The 24,931-nt window shown below is 47.1% G+C and overlaps 1 protein-coding gene across 1 annotated transcript; it reads right to left on the bottom strand.

Annotated features, from left to right (window-relative positions):
• Window positions 1–536: 536 nt before the first annotated feature.
• Window positions 537–21,822, bottom strand: LOC147726448 (uncharacterized). Its single transcript, XM_086962936.1, has 5 exons — window positions 21,661–21,822; window positions 21,465–21,576; window positions 21,284–21,375; window positions 21,083–21,193; window positions 537–956 (listed from the first exon to the last, which is right to left on the bottom strand). The coding sequence occupies exons 1-5, from the start codon at window positions 21,720–21,722 to the stop codon at window positions 950–952; spliced, it is 384 nt and encodes a 127-aa protein (XP_086819062.1). The 5' UTR covers window positions 21,723–21,822; the 3' UTR covers window positions 537–949.
• Window positions 21,823–24,931: the final 3,109 nt, after the last annotated feature.

Genomic DNA, 24,931 nt, shown 5'->3' with positions numbered 1-24,931 from the left:
AAGTACCAGAAGCAAGAAAAAGCAAGATATGGCTGCAAATACAGGAGAAGGTGAATGCTGTGGGTGTGACCAATTGTACCATTGAAGAACTGCACAAGAGGTGGTACAATATTCACCAAAGGTCCAAGGAGAGGATGGCAGCCAGAATGAAGGAGTCACAGAAGACTGGGGGAGGAACATCCACAGCAGGACAGCCAACATCCCATGAAGAACTGGTGGAGTCCACTCTCCTGCCTCAGAGTGTAAGTGGTGTGGCTGAGATTGACAGCTCCGACCCTGCATCCAGCAGTCAAGGTAAGAAGCATGGCAAATCATTTTTGTACACATCCCCCCTCCCCAGAGCATGCACACTGTGTAGAATGTGTTACATAAACACAACACTTGTCACACCGGTCCACTCCTTACAACACACACAGCAATGCATCATGGGTGTTGTAGTTGGATGTAGGATAGTTTGTGAATGAGACATAGGAAATCATGCCTAAAATGTGGGTTGCAGTTAAGGCAAAATGACAGTGTAAGGAGTCAGACAACTTAAAAGTTGTAAACTTTATTGAGTCCAAAATGCGGACAAAACATAAACTCATATGTCCCCCTTTAGCTCCACAGCAAAATCCAGGGCACTTGAGGACAATGCAGAGGGAGAAGGCACACTAATTCATTTGGAGCACTCTGATGATGGGGACTCAAGTGATGACTCACATCAGATACCCATTATGCGCTGGAAGCGCACATATGTGCCCCCACTCCATTGAGGACAACTTAGACGCCACAGGGGAGGAAAGTGAGGATAGAGTGGAAAGGCAGGGAGTGTCTGACAGTCATGGACATGAAAGACCACAAAACAGTGTGGCAGCAATTGAGGCAAGGAGGTCAAGGCCCAGGAGCAGCACTGGCACTGAACAGGAACATCCTCTTTTGCTGGACTTGAGCAAAACATGCTTGAAGTTCAGCGCCTGCAACACAAACCATTATGTTCCAATTAACAGGCAGCTGAGCACCCTCAACAAAAATCAGCAGAACATGGCAGAGGGCATAATGGCCATGGCAGGTGCCATGCAAAACCTATGCAACACACTACAACCTTTTACTACACTACAACCTTTTAGACTTTTGTACTCTCCTATGAGAACTGTCCCTGTTACATGTGCTCGTACTCATGAGGTTAGTTAGGAAACTTGGAGAACACTCCTATTTTTGTTGACCTGCCCCAGCTCCTAGCAAGTGTTCTGGTTACATCGTTCACGAGGTTCATGAAACACCACTTCATTTGCAGTACTGTTTGCCTATTGTCGGTGTTTCAGCGTTGCCACTACTTAATCTCCCCATGCCACTGCCCCCTCACCCAGTCACTCCCCCACAACACTGTTTTTTTCTGGTTTTATTTTTTGGCAGTGTTATATAGTGAAAAATCAACCCCAAGGTATCATAGCACTTTACATGACCACCAGTTGCATTGCAGATGGACAAATTCAATTTTCAGGCGGGCCGACTCCGAGACTTGAACTGGGTTTCCCAGCTTCAAGGTCCACTTCTCTAGCCATCACTCCGCATCCAACTGCCTATTGGACAAAATGTTTTCATAGCAGTTTTATCAAACAGACATGCTTTTTGATCTCAGTCAAGTAATTTTTTTTAAGTTGGCATACATTATTATATATATTCAGATATCAAAAAATATATAATAAAATTGAAACTACTAATTGTGATAAAAAAATACAAAAAAGATTGCAAGTTTGTTCATTCTGCTAGTGTGCACACTAAAATTATGCCGTTTAAAGATGGCCACTCGGTTTGTAAGCCTCCTTCCCTCGTCGATGTTTACGCGCCCAGGTGGGGATTCTTCAGCTGAGTAGTGGCTTCACAGTTTGCATGTGGAAGGAAGACAGCTGCTAGTGCCTCTCTCCAGATCAGGATTGAGTTGTGATAACTGGCCCAGACTATCAGGAAGGAGCTTGAGGCTGCAAATGCTGGGTATGGTTCACATGCTAGTACCTTCCTCTAGCTCAGTCAAAAGAATCATCTAGTACACAGATAATAATGTTCTGGACTTTTTCTGCTAGTGGGGAAGTGAAGATAAGTTTCCCAGACAAATGACTTAACACTTTACAGAAACACATTATAGGACACCTGAGACAGTGAGGGGCATACAGGCTGATTCCTGCTACAATACACGCGCTGACATTTAGGGACATGTTCTATGGTCATTTTGCAGTGTGTCTTTCAGTGTAATGCAATTTATGAAAATTTGTGATGTTCCCCTAATATTCTTTCTGATAAAAATTCTGTTTCCGTAGCATTTTACTGAAAAATTAGCAACATTTAATACTGTCAAAGGCATTCTTTAAAGCAGGCAGATGTCTTCAAAGCTGTGGCAGGCTTGTGCTATTTTAAAATGAGTTATCTGTGCCAGGATTGGACAGGACGCCTTTCACTCTTAAGCAAAGCATTTCTTCAGGGGTGTTTCAAAAGCAGTAAATACAGTAGTGTTTCTTTGTCTTTTTATTTCCTCTTCTTCACACGAGAATAGATTATCTCAATATATTCTGTTGTCACTTTGGTCAATCCAGTAACCAACACGTGTTTCGTCATTAGGTACATAAACCTCTGACTTCATCAAGGCTATTCTGACGTATATTTTACTATAAACTAATGTTGTTGTAAATGTACGTCAGTTTCAAGCGTCCTCGTAGACCAGTCATAAATAAGTAGTAATATTTCTTTTTTTACATGTATTTTCAGTCCTATTGACAACGTATCAACAACCTGTTTCTTGGTTCCCGTAGCAAGAATAGAGTTCTCCTATGTTGTGTGCAAACCGGTGTGTTCCATTAATGCTCAGGCCAGCCAGACTAAGGGGTGTGCTTGTTTCACTATTCATTCAAACAAAGCTTGCTTGGTGGAAGCATCACTATAAAAAAGTATCTGCCAGAACTTAGTTAACCTCCTTTGTTCAGTCTCTGGCACTTTCACAAAGGACATGAAGCTCAAGTGCATTGATTCAGGTCACTGTGAGGGGTTGTATGGCATTACAACGCGGGCTTTTACCCCGCATGCCATTACAACGCGGAGATTACAACAAGTCGTTACACAACTTTTGCTGGAGGGTGCTGGATAGTGGAATCGTTTAATTTTCTTTTCCAACTCCAGCCCACGTTGGCAGTAGGGAAGGTGTTGGATAGAACATTAAACTATTCCCTATCCAACAGCGCCCTCCAGCGAAAGTCGTTGTAACGACTTTCGTTGTAATCCCTGCGTTGTAATGGCAGTGCGGGGTTATCCCCCCCGTTGTCATGGCTGTTCCCCCTGTGGGTCACTATACAAATGCAATTTTTTTTTACTTTTTGTATTGGCTTAGATTTTCCATGTTTATTGTATATTGATGATGTGAAGTATGCCACAATGAACAATGGTGAAAACGGACTGATCTTTCTTAAAAGATTCATTGACATTTTTTGGGGGATGGTTACAAAAAATGTTTGAGAGTTAAAACAGAATGCCATTTGAAACTGTATGGGCTTTTACAATTTCCCATGCTATTTGTCAACAAAATATTCTGTTTGCATAAGCGTTTGGATGAAAATAGTTTATAATCGTACCATTTTGCAAAAAGAAAAAATGTCAAAGGGACACGTCCTATATTCCTTATAACCCAAACCCTAGTCTAGCCAGAAACCAATAGGAGGCTGACATAATGACATACACTCAGTTTTGCACATGGCCAATGGAAGTATGCACACAGTCTCTTGCTACACATGGAGAAACATTGGCCATCAGATATGAGGCAGTTATCGGAGGGATGCAAATCCCACGGAGAGAAAGAAATAAGCGTGGCCTTAGAGCACATGAACAGATTAATCACGAAAGAGACAGGCTTTAAAGGAATCTAAAGTGCACAGGGAGAAATGAAGCATGCTAAAAAAAGAGTGTTGTTTATAAACATGTTGGCAGGATGGCTCTATGAGTTGAACGCTCACAGCTGAGTGAGATATGCACTGATCTTCGGTTCACAAGATTGACTCCCAGCAATGCTGACTCAGCATGCAACTCCTTTCCAGGGACATAAATGTACTGGCATGAATTGGGTAATGGTAACACCAGCAATTTACAGGGCTTAGAAATAGTGAAAGTGTGGAATTATAAACCAGTATCACAAAAGACAAGTTAGTTACATATCTCATATATATTAAGCACCCAACAGCCTTCATACCAAGGCAGTTAAGACCACTCCGAACGTTCGTTGCATCCATCTCAAGATATGAGCCATTTAGGAGATACAAGTGTTTTACTAGGCCTGCAATTTTCTACGTATGTAAACGACTACACGCGTCACAGGGCACGTAGACATAATGTTGCTATTTTCTACATGCTATACAGCCGAAGGCATTCTTTTTGCTATGCCGACAAGACTATGAGCACAGTAAAAGTGCCACAGTTACTGCCTCAAGCAGATTAAAGTCCTCTTGTTACAGTGCTATGCCTATGCCTATGCAGAGACTCAAACCTGGTTCCCCAGGTTCAAAGTCGGCAGCTCTGCTCGTTACAGTGCATCCTTTCCCCACTTGTAGGGTTTCATGGTTAGTACTTTGTTCTGTTATAGGCAGTGATAATAGGTGCAATGGCTGGTGCATGCTGGCTCCTGACGAGAGTCCCAGCACTTATTTTATCACAAATTAAACACTGCCCCTAGGTCAGATAGTTAGGGTTGCATTTATTGTTTGATCATGATGGAGCTTCCATCCCATCCTAGTCGTGGCTTCCCTCCTCTTCTTTAGTGTTGGGGAATCACTGGGTGAATCCTAGCAGGGGCCACATACGGTACCACAGCTCAAGTGCTTGTAGGCCTGGCCTTTTTAGGGTGGGGCTACTGCCACTGATTTTCCTTTCTGGTGTTCTCTATGCCTAGCTTAGCACCAGACAAAGAAAACATGCAAAGGTTCCTACAAGCAGGGAGTAAACTACCCAAGACCATTTCTTTTTGTTTTTATGAAACAAACTTCTCCATTGGAAGTTTGTTATAAAAAAGTAGCAAAACATGAATGCTGAGGGGCTAAACAAGCACTATACCAACTTGAGATTCATATGTATCTTTAGTGTAACCACTGGTGTGGCGAATGTACTGAAACCACAGAGACCCCTCCCAGTCAGGAGGGGATATCTAAAGAGAGTGGGCAGCATTCTGACACAGGAGCAGATGTGGTGAACCAGCTTTCTACCTGCCAAATGTTTAATGAAGCCCTTTGACATACATTTTGAATTTGGATAGCACTGTTTCAGTAAAGTAGATTATGGGCTTGATTTATTCACATTTTGCATTTTGACTTCACCACTGCACACCGCACCACAGTGATTGGCTTTGTAAAAAAAAGAAGGGCAACGCATTACATTACATTTCATTCCGGTAGGTGTTTCATGGGTGTAACATGGATGTTCTCATACATCATCAATCCCAGAATTACAAAGGTTTGGAAACCTGGGATTGAGTGAAATCACCACACCTCCCACAGGATGGCATGAAGATAATTCCTCTTTCTTCATGTGTTGCTATCTGCAACCCAACTAGAAAGAGGAACATGCCTCAGAATATTGTTTTTGTGCAGGAAAGTGCACCTTCCTGCACATAACAATTCTCCTTGTAAAGTAGGCATCAGTGCCTGTGTTGGTGGTAGGCAGCCTGAAGAGTGCCAGCCCAAGTAAAAGACAGGAATGTGCCATATGATGTTAAATACTACACATTCCTGCCCTTTCAAACAGTGCAGAGCAGCAAGGTAGCTTGCTGCATTTAAGTGTGTGAAGGAATGTTAAATATTACCCTATGTTTGCCTCTCTGATTCAATTTCTCCTTAGAGATTCTCAGCCTCTTGTTTTAAGTTCTTCATTTTGCCCAAAAGTATCCACTTTAGGATAAAAAGTAAACTGTTATGCTTTCATTTTGGTGGCTTGAAATGAGTGTTTAATACAATTAGTCAGTCTTATGGGACACAAGGAGGTAAAAATTATAAAGATTTAAAACTTGCTTTTAGTAATAGTCCTAGATCTGTATCCGTGGAGAGCTACTTAGAAGGCACACATTCCAGCCCTCAAAGTATGTAGTTAGATGACTATTCCATTGAGGCTCCTGGGTTTTTAAAGGACCTGAGGGGGTATAAAGGAATTATTTACAGATAATAGGGGAAGGTGGTCCAGTCTAGTCTCCTCTGGTCTCTGACTGATCTAAAACATTCCCACTCTTTGCCCAGTATTCTCTAGACTGCAACCCAGGCTTGCCACACCCATAAGAGGCCACAAAGGCAGAGGACTATACTCTAAGAGATCACCTTCTCTCTCCTAAGAGTCTTACCTTCATGAGTCACTGTACTACCAAAGCTGCCTTATCTGGCTGCCCAACTCACATGAACAAAGGTCTCCCATGGATTACTGGAACCCATGCTCCAATGATGGAGGTCACGGATCCACCTCCTCAGCACGTCACACTCTTGTCATTGTCCTCACGTTCACCACTAATAAAGATGCTAACTTTTATTTTCTATCATTTCAATATAACCCATAACATCTAGTACAGTTCATATGTTATATCCTTCAAGGGTTGCATAAAACCACATTCCAACAAGAAGCACTTTGCAGCATTTCATCTATCATTAATGCTCACTACTAGTTATGTGTTTCATTTGTCATTGTTAATGAAGGTGCTTCAGAAAAGAACAATTTGTTTTGCTGTAGCCGTAGGTATAAAAAAGGCAACAGTATGAGACCAACAAATTGTTCCAAGAAAACAGTACCTGTTCATAAATTTTCCTGCAATATGTCTGCTTTTTCTGGAATATGAAACTATGGGGCCGATTTAGAGTTTGGAGAAAGAGTACTCCACCAAGCTGAAGGAAACGTGTCTAGAGATGGGCAGATCTTCATTATGAGCTCACAAAGACTAGGAGGAGGTATTTGCACAGCTGATAGTTATCAACAATCAACCTTGTAATGATATGTTGCGTGCTGCCAGGGATGACGCTGTCTGTGCCGGTCAGCGTTGAAACACAAGGACTAGTACAAGGCTTCCCCCATTGAGAGGAAGACTCCCCGGTGCACTGCACGATGTAGACTTGAGAGTCTAAAGTTTTATAGCAATGTTCATTCAAAAGTTCAATCCACACAGTTCAGTTTCTTTTCATATTTAATCCATATACATTGTACTTCATGTATAGATCATCAGTTTCAAAACGTGTGTGATATATATAATCCACAAGATTGTAACCCAAAACTCAATAATCCCAATGCATTTCGGGCTGGTATGAAGCCCTTCCTCAGGGGATAGCTCTACAAACCAAAGGAAAACAACGTAATGAGGCCAAAATCATACATATACCAAAATGTCAAAACTGTTATTGTCAAAAAATAGTGCTCACAATGAAAGGACGATAAGAGGAAAGGAAACTCGACCAGAGTGCTGAGAAACACGAAAACCAAACTTCCCAAAATCAATTCTAAAGAAGACTGTGAAAACGAGCATAGAAGCGATGGTAAACGCTAACGTGTTTGTGCTCGTGCCAAAAAACATGCTGTGAAGAAGAGTACAACGCGAATAGCGAAAGACCGCCAGAGCCCAGGGTAACTAACATTCATAGCACCCGAGTGTATAACGAAAATGTGTGTTGGCATGGTTAATCGACAACAAACTGGAACGTGGTAATGCCCGTGATAGACCGCTCTCAACCTAGGAATCGAGTTAAAGATGGTCCTCAGTAGAGGTACTTACTAGAATCGCTGTCCGTGAGAAAACTCACGAGTTTCCTTTCCTCTTATCGTCCTTTCATTGTGAGCACTATTTTTTGACAATAACAGTTTTGACATTTTGGTATATGTATGATTTTGGCCTCATTACGTTGTTTTCCTTTGGTTTGTAGAGCTATCCCATGAGGAAGGACTTCATACCAGCCCGAAATGCATTGGGATTATTGAGTTTTGGATTACAATCTTGTGGATTATATATATCACACACGTTTTGAAACTGATGATCTATACATGAAGTACAATGTATATGGATTAAATATGAAAAGAAACTGAACTGTGTGGATTGAACTTTTGAATGAACATTGCTATAAAACTTTAGACTCTCAAGTCTACATCGTGCAGTGCACCGGGGAGTCTTCCTCTCAATGGGGGAAGCCTTTTACCAGATCTTCATTATGTCAACATGAACCTCTGACTTCCTGATGGAGTAAGGGCCATAGGAGATTAGGCCATGAGTCCACCCACCCGATTTGGAATGAGCGAACACAAGGCCAGTTGTCGCTGCCCCTGACGGCCAGGTGAAGGACATGGTGAGGGCAATACTGATTCTTTTTTTATTTTCCTAACCAAAATCTCACTTTGTTTTTTTGTTTCGGAATATAAGAAAAACTTTGTAAGTTTGACATGCAGCTTTTTAATATTGATAGGGATGTCTATCAAACTTACAATTCATTGACAGGAACCTTTGTAATGGTGTTTCTCTTCAAATGCTGGAGATGCCCTCTGAGCTGGCAGACATTTCACAATTTAGCAGACAGGGACTCTGTTAGGGGGACGAGGGGCATATTACCAAGGGCCTTATAGCCGCTTTAGCGGGAATTTTTCCTGCTAAAGCGGCGAAAATTTTATCGCCCTATTACCTAGCTGTCGCTAACACCAGTTAGCGACAGCTAGTAGTAGATAGCGATCATCTTGGGGCCCACTTTGCATGTCAGCGATATTTATCGCTAATGACATGCAAAGTGGGCGTGCCAAGATGTTAGCGACTGGAAACAGTTGCTAACATCGCTCTCTCCTATTACCTACTTTTGGAAATAATCGTGCTAAGCGTGATTATCTCCAAAATCTAACGCCTGCCCAGAGCAGTTCTTAGCCATGTTATCCAATGGGAGGTGGATAACATGGCTAAGAGCATTAGCTCGGTAATACATGAATATCGCTGACTTTTCAACGATATTCATGCATTGCAGCGATTTTAATCGCATTTGAGATAAACCTTGATAATAGCAAGGTTTATCTGCGATAAAAATCGGCGGAGCTCGGCGATAATAATATTGCCGCAAAGCCAACATAGCGATAATTATCGCTAGTTGTTGGTAATATGCCCCAGAGTTCTTTACTCCATCGCACTGATAGAGTGAACACCTGCCCCAGCATCTAATTCAGGCCCGAAATCTTCTCTATACGAGTTTGAAACACATGCGATATTGTATTTATTATTAGCTTTGTTACAAGCTATTTGACGAATTATTAAACAACATAATCGGCAAATAAACTGTAATTTAGCATTTTAGCAATTCATACATTTTAGATCCTCAAACAGTGTTTTCCCACAACTTCATGGGGAGACAAATATTCCGAGAAATAACAGCAACAGTCTCTATCATAAGTTTTATTGACTTTATCCATTCTTTCTTCCTTCTAATATTAAAAAGTACTTCTGAGAACAAGCAGGTTAAAATTATCTAACAACTGGAGCGCTGCATTAGGAGAGCGTGAGAATTTTCAATATTGACATAATGTCGAGTACTTATCAACTATGTCAGCTGTACTAGTGTGCCTAAATTGGCATTGTCAAAATGCTGTTGGTTTATCCCTCCAGGATCCTGTGTATGAAATATATTTACATAGATATTGACACATTCTTTCTTTCATTGCTACCAGACATAGTACATCTTAGTCTAGGAAGTGTCTAGAAAAATCTGGTCTACAAGTAGGTATTGCGTTTCAGTTTCCTTTACAAATATGCACAAAACTGCAACTATAACAGTAAACTGGTGAAGGATACCAACGCGCACCTCACAGAACATGACTGTTGACACAATGGAGCTTATGCACAAGGGGATAGCGCCACCTGAACATCACTTTTAACGATGTTGCGGTGGCACAAAGCCCTGCTCCATATTTATAAAGTAACGTTAAGCTAATTTTTGTGGCTTAACGCTTAACCCTGGGAGTAGGACTACACTACTCTAATGGAGGGTGCATAGTTTGCGCTACTACGCGCTACGCAAATTGCACTTAGCACAGTGCAAAAACGTAGAGCATAGCATAGTGGGCATTGTTCGCTTGCTCGTGGTCTCAACGTCAAGTTGCCGACCGCGAGCGATCAAAATCAACAACCCGCAAGACTTTTTCCTCGTTCGCGATCAGCAACATCAAGTTGCTGATCGCGAGCGTGGAAAATAAAACTCCCGGCGAGATTATCAACGCGGGGTGGTCAGGTTTCTCATTGAGAGTGATCGCGTATGCTCGCAACTGCACGCGATGAGAAACTATGAGTCCGCGCTGAGAAAGCTGCCACTCGAGTACAAATCTACTCGAGTGGCAGAAAACAACCGCTTGTACTGTGCAAGATGCCGGTCGCAATGATTGCACAGTGCCGACAAGCATCCGCCACTGTGGAATCAGTGCGAACAGCATTTTCCCTACTGCACTACTCAGTTTGTGTAGTTACGCGTAGCGTGCGTAGTGCGTAGTGCACTTCACGTAACTACACGTAGTGCTACTACGCAAACTACGGCCAGGGTTATTAACGCTACTTTGTTAAAATGGTATCCTTTCAAACAAGTATCTGTGTGTAAGGGGCGTGGTTGTTGCTGTGGGCGTACCACCGCAGCACCCATTGGTTTTTGACGCTGCCTCAAATTTACAAGGATCTGTAAATCTGAGACAGGGCCAAAAACTAACATTGTACAAAAGCAGACATTGACGCAACAAGGAGAAATACCTTTATTTCTCCTGTTTTTTGCTTTTTTTATGTGTGCTGCAGAATGCAGCTATTAGAAATGGGATTTCTGGTTGGCTAAGGCTTGTGCCAAAGCCTGGCAAAAACCACCACTCTAGTAAGGTCAAGGAAGTTACACACTGAAGACAACCCCTGCTCACCCCCTTGCTAGCTTGGCATGAGCAGTCAGGCTTATCCCAGAAGCAATGTGTAGTTCGAGAGCAGTCCTCGCATCCGCCCTCATCCGCGGCTTCGGGGAAGCCGCGGATGAGGGAGGATGTGAGGACTGCTCTTGAACTAATAGAAGTTTCATGTACCCCTCTTCCAGTCCGGCTCATGGGGCACTGACTCCTATTTATTCCAGCCCACAACTCAGAAATACTGACAGGGCTATAACTGTTCAATATTGAATGCCATTTTGCAGTTGTATTATAATCTATTTTCCATTCACCTGTATATACATATAGCACACATTGTTGCCAACCTTAGTGAGTGACAGAGGGATCTGACCCCGTCCTGACGAAGAGGCAGTCAGCCTCGAAACATGTTGACAACACCAGGAGAACTAGCCCATTGTTAAGCTAGATTGTCTCCGCCACACTATTTTTAAGGTACCAGCCCATGACTAATAAATAATTTTTTGCTTTCATAAGGCCAGGTATTCTTTTAAATCTCACTTTTCTATATCACTCCTGACCCTACTCACACTCTCTCAATACACTTCACATAGCACTTACAATATCTAAGTGCTCCAGCATAGTCGCTAGTCGTAGCACGCCCCATCCCGCAGTGGGGAGGGAAGACCCCGATGATGAAGCATGACACCAAGGGCCCTTTTGGTGTGTGAGGGGAATTTTAACAAATACTGTGTATGCCTGATATACTTTGGCTCACAGAATACCTTCTAGAGGTGGACCTTGTTGTTTACTTATACCATTAACTGGAGGAGGGTGCGCCCACCAAAGTGCTTTTTAGCACTCCCTCTTCACTTCCCGTTTGATTCTTTGTTTACTGATAATACACACATGACAGGGCCACTTGGGCCACGGTGAGAACTATCAGATCAGGTAAGTAAATGCAAAACACAACCAGTAATTACTGGTACATTAATGACCTCAGCATTATCACATTAGATATAAACCCACCCTAGGTCCAAACCTCATCAGCATAAACACTTTACGCAATGGGCCTCACCAGCAGAAACACATTATGCAGAAACTCCATAAGAAGAAACACCTCAGGCAACCATGTACTACCCTAAAAAGTCATAGTATGACATTAGGCATTAGCACATTAGGCCTAAACCTCATTAGCATAACACATTATGCAATATGCATCACAGTAGGCATCACAAGCATAAATACATTATGCAATACCCGTAAGCATGATCACCATTACCTAAACAGAACGGGCATCACATTAGGGCCTTGCACCCTACAAATACTCAACTGACCCCCTGGCCAACTGGCCTTCCAATGGGGCTCAAATGCCCTATGTCCAGAAAGGTCAGGGCTTTGGGTTGCCAATGCAGCAATCTCCCAAAAGGTGCACAAGTGTGCTGGAGCATGGGGTGCACTCACCCCTTCCTAATTATCCAAAAGAAGTGACCATCTTTGTTGCAGCTTCCCACGCTCTTGCAGTGCAGCTGAGGAATTACCCTGGCACCAACTTGCCTACTGAGCCCCCACTGGGACTCTGTAAATGCTTTGCCTCCACATGTTGCAGCTGCCCAATGTCAAGCGGGGCAACTGGGTAAAGGCACCATCCGTGTGGGCACTCAGCACACCCTCCGAGCCCCACTGGGACTCCAAGTAAAAGTATGCCCAATGTTGCAGCTGCCCACTGTCAGGTGGGACAGCTGGAAAATCAGTGCGGGCACCACAGCGCCCTAGGCATGGTCACAGGGGGCTGGCACCAGCAATGTGCCCTGGCACACCCCCCAACCACCATGTAACTGAGCCCCACTCACCGGGCTCTTTTTTGGCTGCTGCAGGCTCTGCCTCCTCTGGGCTCCAGCCAGCTCTACAACACGCGGGGCTCTCTCTGCTCATGAGAGCCCCACCTCCAATTGGGCACAGGTGCTGAAGATCCTCCTCACGTTGCTCTGTCCCTCCCACCAGCTCCGCAGGCTCCGTTGGTCTTTTCCACAAAGGGGGAGACTCTGCTATTCACCTCACTTCCCCCGGGCCCCCTCCTGCGACCCGGACTTTGCTGGGGAGCCCGCGCGGCTCCAGGCGGCTTTTCCGGCAGCGAGCAGGACTTCCTGTGCTTGTCCCACCCAAGGCCAGGCAACTTGGCCTGACTTCCCCTTTTCGCCCGGACCGCATCGGTGTTCCTCAATTTGGTCTTGGCAGCTAGTTACTTAAATAATCAAGGCAGGGTAGGCACCCACCAGAATCTAGCATAGGCGGGGTGGGCACCTGAAAAATAAACAATAAAGCGGGGTGGGTTCCCGCTCAACAGCACATCATTGCGAGGTGGGCACCCGCTCCAAGAGCAGTATCACGGGGAGAATCCCTATGCCGGGGATTCCCTCTTCCCTGGGCAGCTCAGTGCTGCGGAGCCCTCCTGCTCCTTACTATTGAGACAATACAGCGCTCCCCAGGTGCTAGATATTAGAAAAAGGTCATTGGGTCCATGGCATCAAGGGGGGCAAGACTGGGCCCAGGGAAGAAAGCCCTCCTGGTGGTTCCCCCTGGGCCCCAGGAGCAGCACGCCCAGCAACAGCCCAGCAAGAGGATACTGAACCCCCTTATGTGGTCACAGCCCCTACATTTATACACCATTTTGCTTTGTGTCACAGCACAGGGCTTGGGGATACCAGTCAGATCTGGTTTAGGGGGAATTTTGGAGCACTTTATTTTGGAAGTTCCTCTTCCCCTTATCAGGTGGTGTCTCGCCATCAGACACACCACGGGGGCGGAGCCAGCATTCACTAAAGAAGACACCAGCCTATTCAGAGTCATGGGATTACCCCTCCCACCACTCTTCCTCCAGGTGTCCCATTAGGCTCAGCACTGACCCCCCTGCCCCTTCTGGAGCCACCCCCACCTCTCAGCTCACTCACAAGCCAGACAAGCAATTCAAATCAGGCAGGCAGACACATAGCACACAGACATGCCAACTTCTAAAAGTGGCATTTCTCCGCCAGTCACCATAAATCTGCAAACACCATTGCGCAGCATTTATCCTCACGAGTTCATACATATTAAACTTGCCCCTGCCACCCCCCTCATTCCAGGAATTAGAACGGACCCATTCATCCCCAATGCATTCCTATGGGAGGGCAGGCCAATCTCACCACACGCACAAAGAAAGCGCACACACTTTACACTGGACCACAGTGCATAAGTGCTCAGAGGCCTAAAATCACCAACACCAGGTTACAGAAAAAGGATCGGAGAATGCAAAAAGTTTTGGGGCGAACCTGTCAAAAGGGCCAAGTCCAACACAACTCCCTTCCAGCCAAAACACAGGGCAGACCAATCACTCCCTTGATGGGCTTCCCTGCTTTAGGCAATAGAACACAAACGTGGGCTCACAACTGCAGGGACACTCACCAGTTCTACGCCACTCTGAACCCACGTGGCTCCCTCTGAAAAAGAACTCTCCGGCCCAACTAGGCTACCCCACTGGTATTCCCTAGTTGTTCATGGCCAGGACCAGGCCCTAGGCCACCCTGACATCACTGGTCCTTGCCAATTCACACAGTGGGGGCAGTAACCCCTGGCACACAATAGCCATTGTCCACTCTCCCTCTCAGTGTAGTTCCAAACTACCACTGATCCTTCAACCTAGGATCCGCACCCTCAGGCTGACCAGAGGTCACGGGCAAAGCGTCTCCTCACCCTACCTCTGCTTCTTGGGTTTTGCACTCTCCCAGGGGAAGCACCCATCAGAACACAACTCTCCCACCAGTTCAGGACATCTCTCCATCAACTGGTCTACCACCTGGGATCTGGAGACTCTTGTCTTCAGAAAAACAAAGCACACAGGACAGTTCCTCTTCAAGCAGGGGGGACACAGAATACAGCAAAGTCCCTTAGTCCTCTACCTCAGCAGAAACAAAAAACTATAGGTCAGCCCTCAGACACACAGCAATGGCGGCTCTTTTCCTAAGTCTATTCAGCTGTTCTCTTTGGCAGGGATTCCATTTTGATTACGAAGTTTCCAAGTCTCTCAACCTAAGGTCTAAACCCTCAGGTTGCACCTGGGTCAGAGGCGAGGACACCCTCCCTCTGCACCCCTTCCAGAGTTCTGCACCCTCCCACCTTGAAGCGGTATCCTTGGAAGCCAAACTGGTAAGGACACTGATTACAGATGCCCTTCCCTCCAGGTCAGGCTGAACCTGAACCTGACCTCCCTAACCTCAGGGCTTAAGCCATTGGTCAGACAATTGCCCACTGAACCAGGACTTCCGGGGGAGCATGCATTCACCCCCCTTGAGGGTCACACATAACTAATGGGTTGTGTGACAGTCTGCCTGGCTCTAATCTCGCGACCTCCTGTCCACCTTACAGGGCGTGGAGATCCCCCAGGACAGAAGTGGCATCACCATGGTCACTCATTGGTGGCTTAGCCCTTCTGGATGGCCCCTGACCCAATGGTTCTTCCACTGGGGACTCTTTCCCCCTCTCACTCCTCAACCAGGACTTCTGCAGCCTCCACTTAGGAACGGAACTGTCCAACACCAGAACTGCTGCAGCTCTAGTTACAGACATCCTACGTCCTAGAGACACTGGACGATCCTCCTCAAATGGCCTACAAGTACAGCCTAGGCCCCCGACCTGTCGCTCCCTCCAGGTCCTGAGACGGGATTTCGGGCCACCGTGGGACACACCGTCCCACACTCACTCTGTCTCCACTGAGACAGGACATGAGCCCCTACAACCCTCCCATTACACTGGGACCTAGCTGGGCTACACTGAACCGTAGAAATTATATTTCTGCTTGGCTAAGGTTTGAACCAAAGACACAGAGAAAGAAACCACCACTCTAGTCAGGGCAAGGGAGTTACACACGAAGATAACCCCTGCTCACCCCCTTGGTAGCTTGGCACGAGCAGTCAGGCTTATCCCAGAGGCAATGTGTAAAGCATTTGCACAATACACACAGCAACAACATACCAGGCCCACCACAAAAGGAACTCCACACAAGGTTATATCAAAAATAGCCTTTGTATTATCAGAAAACACATTAGGCTAGTAGTCACACAATATACACTGTGCCAACTGGCACTGGGCAATATTTACAGGGGATTATATACACAAGACAGGGCCACTTGGGCCATGGTCAGACCCATCAGATCAGGTAAGTAAATGCAAAACACAGCTAGTAATTAATGGTACCATAATGACCTCATCATTATTACATTAGACATAAACCCACCCTAGGTCCAAACCTCATCAGCATCAACACATTACGCAATGGGCCTCACCAGCATCAACACAGTAAGCAACAACCCCATAAGCATAAACACATTATGCAAACAGGTACTACCACAAAACATCATAGCATGACATTAGGCATTAGCACATTAGGCCCAAGCCTCATTAACATAACACATTATGCAATAGGCATCACAGTAGGCATCACAAGCATAAATACCTGTAAGCATGATCACCATCACCTAAACACATTGGGCATCACATTAGCGTCTTGCGCCCTACCAATACTCAACTGACACCCTGGCCAACTGGCCTTCCAATGGGGCTCAAATGCCCTATGTCCAGAATTGTCAGGGCTTTGGGCTGCCAATGCAACAATCTCCCAAAAGGTGCGCAAGTGCACTGCAACATTCACCCATTTCTAATTATCCAAAAGAAGTGTCCCCCTTCGTAGCAGCTGCCCGCGCTCTCGCTGTGCAGCCGGGGAATCACCCTGGCACCAAAGTGCCTACTGAGCCCCCACTGGGACTCTGTAAATGCTTTGCCCCAAATGTTGCAGCTGCCCACTGTCAAGTGGGGCAGCTGGGTAAAGGCACCATCCGTGCGGGCATTTGCTATGCCCTCCGAGCCCACTGGAACTCCAAGTAAAAGTATGCCCAACGGTGCAGCTGCCCACTGTCAGGTGGGACAGCTGGAAAATCAGCGCGGGCACCACGGTGCCCTAGGCATGGTCACAGGGGGCGGGCACCGACAATGTCCCCCGACAAACCCCCCAACCACCGTACAACTGAAAAAGGGGGTGGGGTCGCACACCACTCACGCACCAGCGGGATCGTACCTAAGGACTGTGGTCGGTGTAGTTTAGTATTCCGCGATGTATCCTTCTTCGCCATCCCTGGACACGTGTTTCGGGGTATTTACCCCTTATCAGCAGGGAATAGGCCATCTTCTTATCTTCTGGGATTGCCAGAGGCTGCCAAATATTGCCAGGTCTAGTACCACTCAGGCGCGCAGGTGCGGGGTCCCAGGCTCGTCAGCCCGACAGCTCGAGGGAGCTTTAAACATTTCAAAAGGGGGTGGGGTCGCACACCACTCACGCACCAGCGGGATCGCCCCTAAGGACTGTGGTCAGTGTAGTTTAGTATTCCGCGATGTATCCTTCTTCGCCATCCCTGGACACGTGTTTCGGGGTATTTACCCCTCATCAGCAGGGAATAGGCCATCTTCTTATCTTCTGGGGTTGCCGGTGGCTGCCAAATATTGCCAGGTCTAGTACCATCCAGGCGCACAGGTGTGGGGTCCCAGGCTCGTCAGCCCGACAGCTCGAGGGAGCTTTAAACATTTCAAAAGGGGGTGGGGTCGTACACCACTCACGCACCAGCGGGATCGCCCCTAAGGACTGTGGTCAGTGTAGTTTAGTATTCCGCGACGTATCCTTCTTCGCCATCCCTGGACACGTGTTTCGGGGTATTTACCCCTCATCAGCAGGGAATAGGCCATCTTCTTATCTTCTGGGGTTGCCGGTGGCTGCCAAATATTGCCAGGTCTAGTACCACTGAGGCGCGCAGGTGCGGGGTCCCAGGCTCGTCAGCCCAACAGCTCGAGGGAGCTTTAAACATTTCAAAAGGGGGTGGGGTCACACACCACTCACGCACCAGCGGGATCGCCCCTAAGGACTGTGGTCAGTGTAGTTTAGTATTCTGCGATGTATCCTTCTTCGCCATCCCTGGACACGTGTTTCGGGGTATTTACCCCTCATCAGCAGGGAATAGGCCATCTTCTTATCTTCCGGGGTTGCCGGTGGCTGCCAAATATTGCCAGGTCTAGTACCACTCAGGCGCGCAGGTGCGGGGTCCCAGGCTCGTCCGCCCGACAGCTCGAGGGAGCTTTAAACATTTCAAAAGGGGGTGGGGTCGCACACCACTCACGCACCAGCGGGATCGCCCCTAAGGACTGTGGTCAGTGTAGTTTAGTATTCCGCGATGTATCCTTCTTCGCCATCCCTGGACACGTGTTTCGGGGTATTTACCCCTCATCAGCAGGGAATAGGCCATCTTCTTATCTTCTGGGGTTGCCGGTGGCTGCCAAATATTGCCAGGTCTAGTACCACTCAGGTGCGCAGGTGCAGGGTCCCAGGCTCGTCAGCCCGACAGCTCGAGGGAGCTTTACACATTTCAAAAGGGGGTGGGGTCGCACACCACTCACGCACCAGCGGGATCGCCCCTAAGGACTGTGGTCAGTGTAGTTTAGTATTCCGCGATGTATCCTTCTTTGCCATCCCTGGACACGTGTTTCGGGGTATTTACCCCTCATCAGCAGGGAATAGGCCATCTTCTTATCTTCTGGGGTTGCCGGTGGCTGCCAAATATTGCCAGGTCTAGTACCACTCAGGCGCGCAGGTGCGGGGTCCCAGGCTCGTCAGCCCGACAGCTCGAGGGAGCTTTAAACATTTCAAAAGGGGGTGGGGTCGCACACCACTCACACACCAGCGGGATCGCCCCTAAGGACTGTGGTCAGTGTAGTTTAGTATTCCACGATGTATCCTTCTTCGCCATCCCTGGACTCGTGTTTCGGGGTATTTACCCCTCATCAGCAGGGAATAGGCCATCTTCTTATCTTCTGGGGTTGCCGGTGGCTGCCAAATATTGCCAGGTCTAGTACCACTCAGGCGCGCAGGTGCGGGGTCCCAGGCTCGTCAGCCCGACAGCTCGAGGGAGCTTTAAACATTTCAAAAGGGGGTGGGGTCGCACACCAATCACGCACCAGCGGGATCGCCCCTAAGGACTGTGGTCAGTGTAGTTTAGTATTTCGCGATGTATCCTTCTTCGCCATCCCTGGACACGTGTTTCGGGGTATTTACCCCTCATCAGCATGGAATAGGCCATCTTCTTATCTTCTGGGGTTGCCGGTGGCTGCCAAATATTGCCAGGTCTAGTACCACTCAGGCGCGCAGGTGCGGGGTCCCAGGCTCGTCAGCCCGACAGCTCGAGGGAGCTTTAAACATTTCAAAAGGGAGTGGGGTCGCACACCACTCACGCACCAGCGGGATCGCCCCTAAGGACTGTGGTCAGTGTAGTTTAGTATTCCGCGTTGTATCCTTCTTCGCCATCCCTGGACACGTGTTTCGGGGTATTTACCCCTCATCAGCAGGGAATAGGCCATCTTCTTATCTTCTGGGGTTGCCGGTGGCTGCCAAATATTGCCAGGTCTAGTACCACTCAGGCGCGATGGCGAAGACAGCGAAGATAGCAAGATCGAAAGATGATGCATCGCGAACACTCTACTACAATGACCAGAGTCCTTAGGGGCAACTTCCGCCGGTGTGTGAGTAGTGTGCGACCCCACCCCCCTTTTGGCACCGTACAACTGAGTCCCACTCACTGGGCTCTTTTTTGTCTGCTGCAGGCTCTGTTTCCTCTGCTCCACCCGGCTCAAAAATGCGCTGGGCTCTCTCCACTCATGAGAGCCCTGCCTCCACTTGGGCTCAGGCGCTGAGGATCCTCCTCACGTCGCCCAGTCCCTCTCACCAGCTCCGCATGCTCCGTGGGTCTTCTCCACACAGGGGAAGACTCTGCTATTCGCGTCACTTCACCTGGGCCCACTCCTGGGACACGAGACTCCTCTGGGGAATCCAAGAGGCTCCAAGCAGCTTTCCCGGCGGCTGGCGGAACGTCCTGTGTGTGTCCCACCCAAGACCAGGCAACTTGGCCTGACTTCCCCCTTTTCGCAGCAGTGATCCTCAATTTCTTCTTTGTGGTGATGCAGGTTGGGCACCCACTTGTCACTTAAATAATCAAGGCAGGAACCTGCCAGAATCCAGCATAAGCACCCGAAAAATAAATAATAAAGTGGGGTGGGCTCCCGCTCAACAGCATGTCATTGCGGGGTGGGCACCCGCTCCAAGAGCTGCATCATGGGGGGAATCACTACGCCAGGGATTCCCTCTTCCTGGACCACAGTGCTAAAATGCTAAGAGGCCTAAGATCACCAACACCAGGTTCCAGAAAAAGGCTGGGAGAATGCAAAAAGTTTTTGCCAAAAGGGCAACGTCCAACAGCAGCACACATAGAAGAGCAAAACGCCATTAATGATTGTTTTTGTGCAGAAAGGTGTCCCTTCAGGCACAAAAACAGTCATTAAATAATGGCGATTTGCAACTTCAATGTGTGCTGCAGAACGCAGCACGCATGGAAGTAGCAAATCACTATTATTGATTGTTAATGTGCAGTAAAGAACAACTCCCTGCACATAAACAATCTTGCCTGCAACCCAGGCACCCTTGCACTATGGCACAAGTGTGTCTGTGTTGGTGCTAGTATAAAGAACAGGAGTGCAAACCCTTCAACCTTGTTGGGATTGGGGTAGAGAAATATATGCAACAAACAATATCCCAACCGGTATTGCTTTTGGACAAGTATACAGGATATCTATACAGCATTATCCATCAAGAACAAGGAAACTCATTTTGATTGTCATATGTTCTCAAGGCATCATTTTATTAACATTTTTGCGTGAAAAAAGGAAAATTATAGTTACAGTTAATATCAGCACTGTAATTAATAAATAACAAGTGACAGCCCAAGGATGTACAAGGTGCACAAGTGTAAAAAATGGGTGGCACTACGGTGACGCAAGTGACAGTGAAAACAGCGTGAACAGCGCAAAGTGAGTAGTGAAGGAATTATGTACAGTGATTAAAAACAGAGTGGTTTATCAAACAATTCACTTTTGTTTTACAATTTGGCAGTTTTTCAAAACCACTAAGTAAGGGGCGCCTAATGTCTTGCTGGAAATTCGACGGCGTTTCGATCCATATGAGTAAGGATCATCATCAGGACTGAGGGGCTGTGCGCAGTGCATTAAAGGGAAGAGAGAGGAAAGAGGTGGGGAGGGAAAGGGGGTTAATGAATGGGTCAAGGAGTGGAGACATCCATGTATTGAATGGAGAGGCGGATATGCTCACCGTAGGAACACTAATTGGAAGCAAGGCTGAGATGCACGAATAGAGAGGTCTCGAGGGACGTCTGATGCTAGGTGGCTGTCATGCCCGGAATGCCATCCAGGTGCATGGGCACTGTAAGGGGAGAAGAAGGGCCACGTCAAAGGAGCGCACTTAGGGATCAATACGTGCACGTATAGTGACAGGAAGCTGGGAGGGACTTACCAAATGTGGAGGTCAAAGACATCCTGAGTCGTTTGGTATGATCGGAGAAGAAAGTGAATCTCTGGATGAGAGACAACACCAGTCAATTGATTCTGTGGGAGGGGGAGAGGGATCAGAGATCATGTACGCTCAAAGTCATGGTAAATTACACATGAGGGTGGAAATCCAATCAAAGCGTTACCTGTACTCGAGGGAATCCGAAGGACACGTGGGACGCTGTAGGGGAGAAATCAGTTCCTCGGTCGGAGTTGCGCGCAGATCGCCAGGTAGGAGGGGATAAGAGGCGAATGAATCTGCAGAAAGGGGAAGGTATCAAGGATCAAGGAATACGGGCAAGGTATCGAATTAGTGATGAGGGAACCAACTGGACGCGTTACCTGTTCTCTAGAATGGCGAATGAAGCGCTGTGCGTGGAGTTAGCAGACCACGATCCGAGCATTGCTATGGCAATCGCGCCATCGAAAGCAAGCTAATTAAGGATTGGTGTAGGAGGCGGTCGTGCTGACGTGGCTTCGGTTCGCGTTAGAAGGGCATCCGGGGTTGGGTCAGGGGACTGAGGGCGGAGATGGAGTCTGGGGAGCGACGTAGCAGTAGAGTTAGTCAAGCTACGGGGCCTGGCAATGGGCGGAAAATGCCGCAAGGGGCAGTGCCGTCTAAAAGTAAATAAACAAAGTGGGGGTTCACGGGGAGTCAGGAAAGGCAAAGTGAACGGGGATAGGAAGTGGGAGGGATAAAGAACATGATTTACAGTTATCCATACAGTACTGTCATTAAATTGAAAACGGCCACAAACTACAATACGGTGTACACAGATTAATTACATTCTTATTTCTGGATAGGAATATATATTAATATATTAGAGGTCTAATACAACTAAGGCACATTAAGGAACAACTTCAGAGGAGTTCAGGTTTCAGAGAAATGGGGCCCAGTCGAACAGTCAAGCGTCAATTAATTGAAACCGGCCACAGAAAACAGTAAGGTGTACGTAGTATATTTTTACATTCTAAGTCCTGGATAAGAATATATACTGTTATATTAGAGGCATGATACAGCAAAGACAGTGTTGGTGCTAGGCAGCAATTTATTGCTTCAGTACTAGGGAAAGCACAGGTTACACCCTATTCCTTTAAATTGGGCACATCCTTGCATTTTGAAAATGGTGCAGCACGGCGCTGCAAAATTTGCAGTGCCATTTCCTTGTACATATGCCCTATGATCTTAAATGAGGCAACTTCATTTCACTTTGAACCTTAATTTCATCAGAGGAAGTGACACAACGATAAATTAAAAGGAAAAAAACTATTGTTAACCCATGACATTGCAGGTGCAAATCTGTCATAGACTAGAAGTACAGCAATTGTGTACACAGGTTGTACAGCCATCACCCTAACTACACTCAATGTATGCACAAGTACAATACCTCGTTATTATCCTGATGTTGTGTACATATTCATGCATGCCTCTGTAACAACTTTGTTAGACCAGTTATCTATGGTATGAGTATATGAGTCAGTCATATATTGCACATGGACTGCAGTGCGGCTTTGCACAACACATAAGGGCTATCTTAAAACCTGGCAGCAGGACTGCTTCTAGCATCATTTTATACAATTATTTAAAAAAACGACATCACGTACTCCACGGGAAGATAAGAGGCTGGCATTTCTCTGCATGAAAACAATTGAAAAAGGTTTTCTTAACCCCTTCGATGCTGATGACGGCCCCCAGCCGTCATGCAGTACGGTGGGCGTGTGCTGATGACGGCTGGGAGCCGTCATAAACCCGCCCACTCACGATTCTGCCGCACAGGCGCAGAATCGCGGCCACGCCCAAGGGGTTAATGCACAGGCTGAATGGTTTCTAGGAAACTTTGTGTAATCAAAATGAGGACCAGCAGAGGGCTACAACATGTCACACACTTGCTATGAGGAAAATGAGGGAATGAGGAAGTGGGGGAGAGAAGAAAAGTATAGAGACTCTTAGGTGTTAGCACCCACTTGTAAGAGGGAAGAACTAGTCTTGCCTCTTGTTGCCCTCACATACCCCGAAGGATGTTATGCTTCATCATTGGGTGTTTGCACCTCGTTGGGCCGGCGCTGCAATGCCCTATGGGTCACCCGAAGGGTCACTTTGCGGAGAACTTTATAGAGATCAGCTGTTTGATGCATGCTGGTGTGTGGGGTGGGTCCTCTTGGAGGGTGGTGTAATGCGTCAACGTGAGTTAAAACTGCCTAAGGGTTACCAAAAAAATGTTTAATGTAGCGGTACCCTTGACAGAGTAAAGAAACGCGTAGGTTGTGTGTTACCAAGATAGGCTTAATATGACCAGGTAACTAGAATGATAAGAAGGTCGACATGTTTCGCGCCTGTATGGACTCAAGGATCCATGGTGGTTCTTCAGGACCGAAACATAACAAGCTGAGGTAATGTGCAGTAAAAGGTTAATGGTCTAATGGTGTCAGGGCGGCCCAAGAACTGTGTTCCCTCCATTGTGGCTACAAAGTAAATAGTCATGACCGCTCCTGAATAAACCATGGGAGACAAAACAACAAACAGGGCATCAGTCAAAACAGCCTCTGTGGCATCATATTGTGTCCCAACAGAGGATGGCCGCATTTTACACATCCCATAGGAAAACATGAAGAAAATTAAGAAAACACGAGACAAGGGGGCTCAGAATGATGTCAATAACACAAAAATCCCAACAAGGTGTCTCAGCGTTGACAGCCTGGCAGACCGTGCACACACCGTACCAGAAAGCATGGCCGTTGTGTGTGTGGCCCTGTAGGCATCCAAGGAGTCACCTGCGCTGGGCATTAGGCTAAAGGAAGAGGAGCCCTGCGTTATGGGCTATTACTTGCATGTACTGTGGAATTTTAGTTTACGAACTGAACATCATCTGCGCCAGCTTGTCACCCACGTACGACGTGCACGGCAGCCATTTTAGGTATCATGGTCTCCCTGTCCACGATCGATCGCCAGCGCGCCCCTCTGACCCAGCAAGCATCCTCCGCGCACCCTGGCTCCCCCTCCCTCCCCCTCATGAGCATAACCCTTCTGCATGACCCTGTCCTTGGGAGTCACGCCAGCGCCTGACCAGCACCTCCTCTCCTCCCATGAATGCCCCTCTGTTGATAAACCTTCCCTCCGCGCTGGATTGTCCACGCGGCATGAATACCACTCCTTTGATGACCCCTTACCCCATGTCCGACTGTCCACACAGGTCCGAGGCCATTGCCTAAGCCGGGAGATACCATTTACTGCCCCTCATTGTATGGAATCGCCCCTCTTCAAAGGACACACTGTTGATCAGGGCCTCCCCACCCCCTGGGATATGATCAGGCGCACACATCCTAAGACTTGGCGAAACACTCAGCTGCGTGATGACCCCCTCCTCTTATCAGCAGGTTGAGGACCTCTATTGTGAAGGTATACGGGGGTGGGATTGACACGAGGATTATGGGGATGCCTTTTTCCTTACTTCACAATGTTATGATTGTAATAAAGAAAGGTCACATGCCATAAACCGGTGTATAAGAGGCCAGGCCTCAGAGAGGCTGTTAGAGCACCTCGAGACGATACCTTGTTGTCTGATCTGATGTGTTCTGCTCCGTCGGAATAAAACTTCTGTTTCCTGCCTTCTGG

This window comes from Lissotriton vulgaris, chromosome 3_1 (genome assembly GCF_964263255.1).
Source record: "Lissotriton vulgaris chromosome 3_1, aLisVul1.2, whole genome shotgun sequence".
Taxonomy (NCBI): domain Eukaryota; kingdom Metazoa; phylum Chordata; class Amphibia; order Caudata; family Salamandridae; genus Lissotriton; species Lissotriton vulgaris.
Note: the sequence above shows the minus strand (reverse complement) of the source record. Positions and strands in the feature narration are given on the sequence as shown.

What these genes read in the sequence shown, in the direction of transcription:
- LOC147726448 (XM_086962936.1), bottom strand. Translation starts at nt 21,722, where the DNA reads ATGCTCGGATCGTGGTCTGCTAACTCCACGCACAGCGCTTCATTCGCC. An exon ending in TCGGATTCCCTCGAGTACAG is followed by an intron (nt 21,376 to 21,464) that starts GTAACGCTTTGA and finishes CCCCTCCCACAG; the next exon opens with AATCAATTGACTGGTGTTGT. An exon ending in GTCTTTGACCTCCACATTTG is followed by an intron (nt 21,194 to 21,283) that starts GTAAGTCCCTCC and finishes CTCCCCTTACAG; the next exon opens with TGCCCATGCACCTGGATGGC.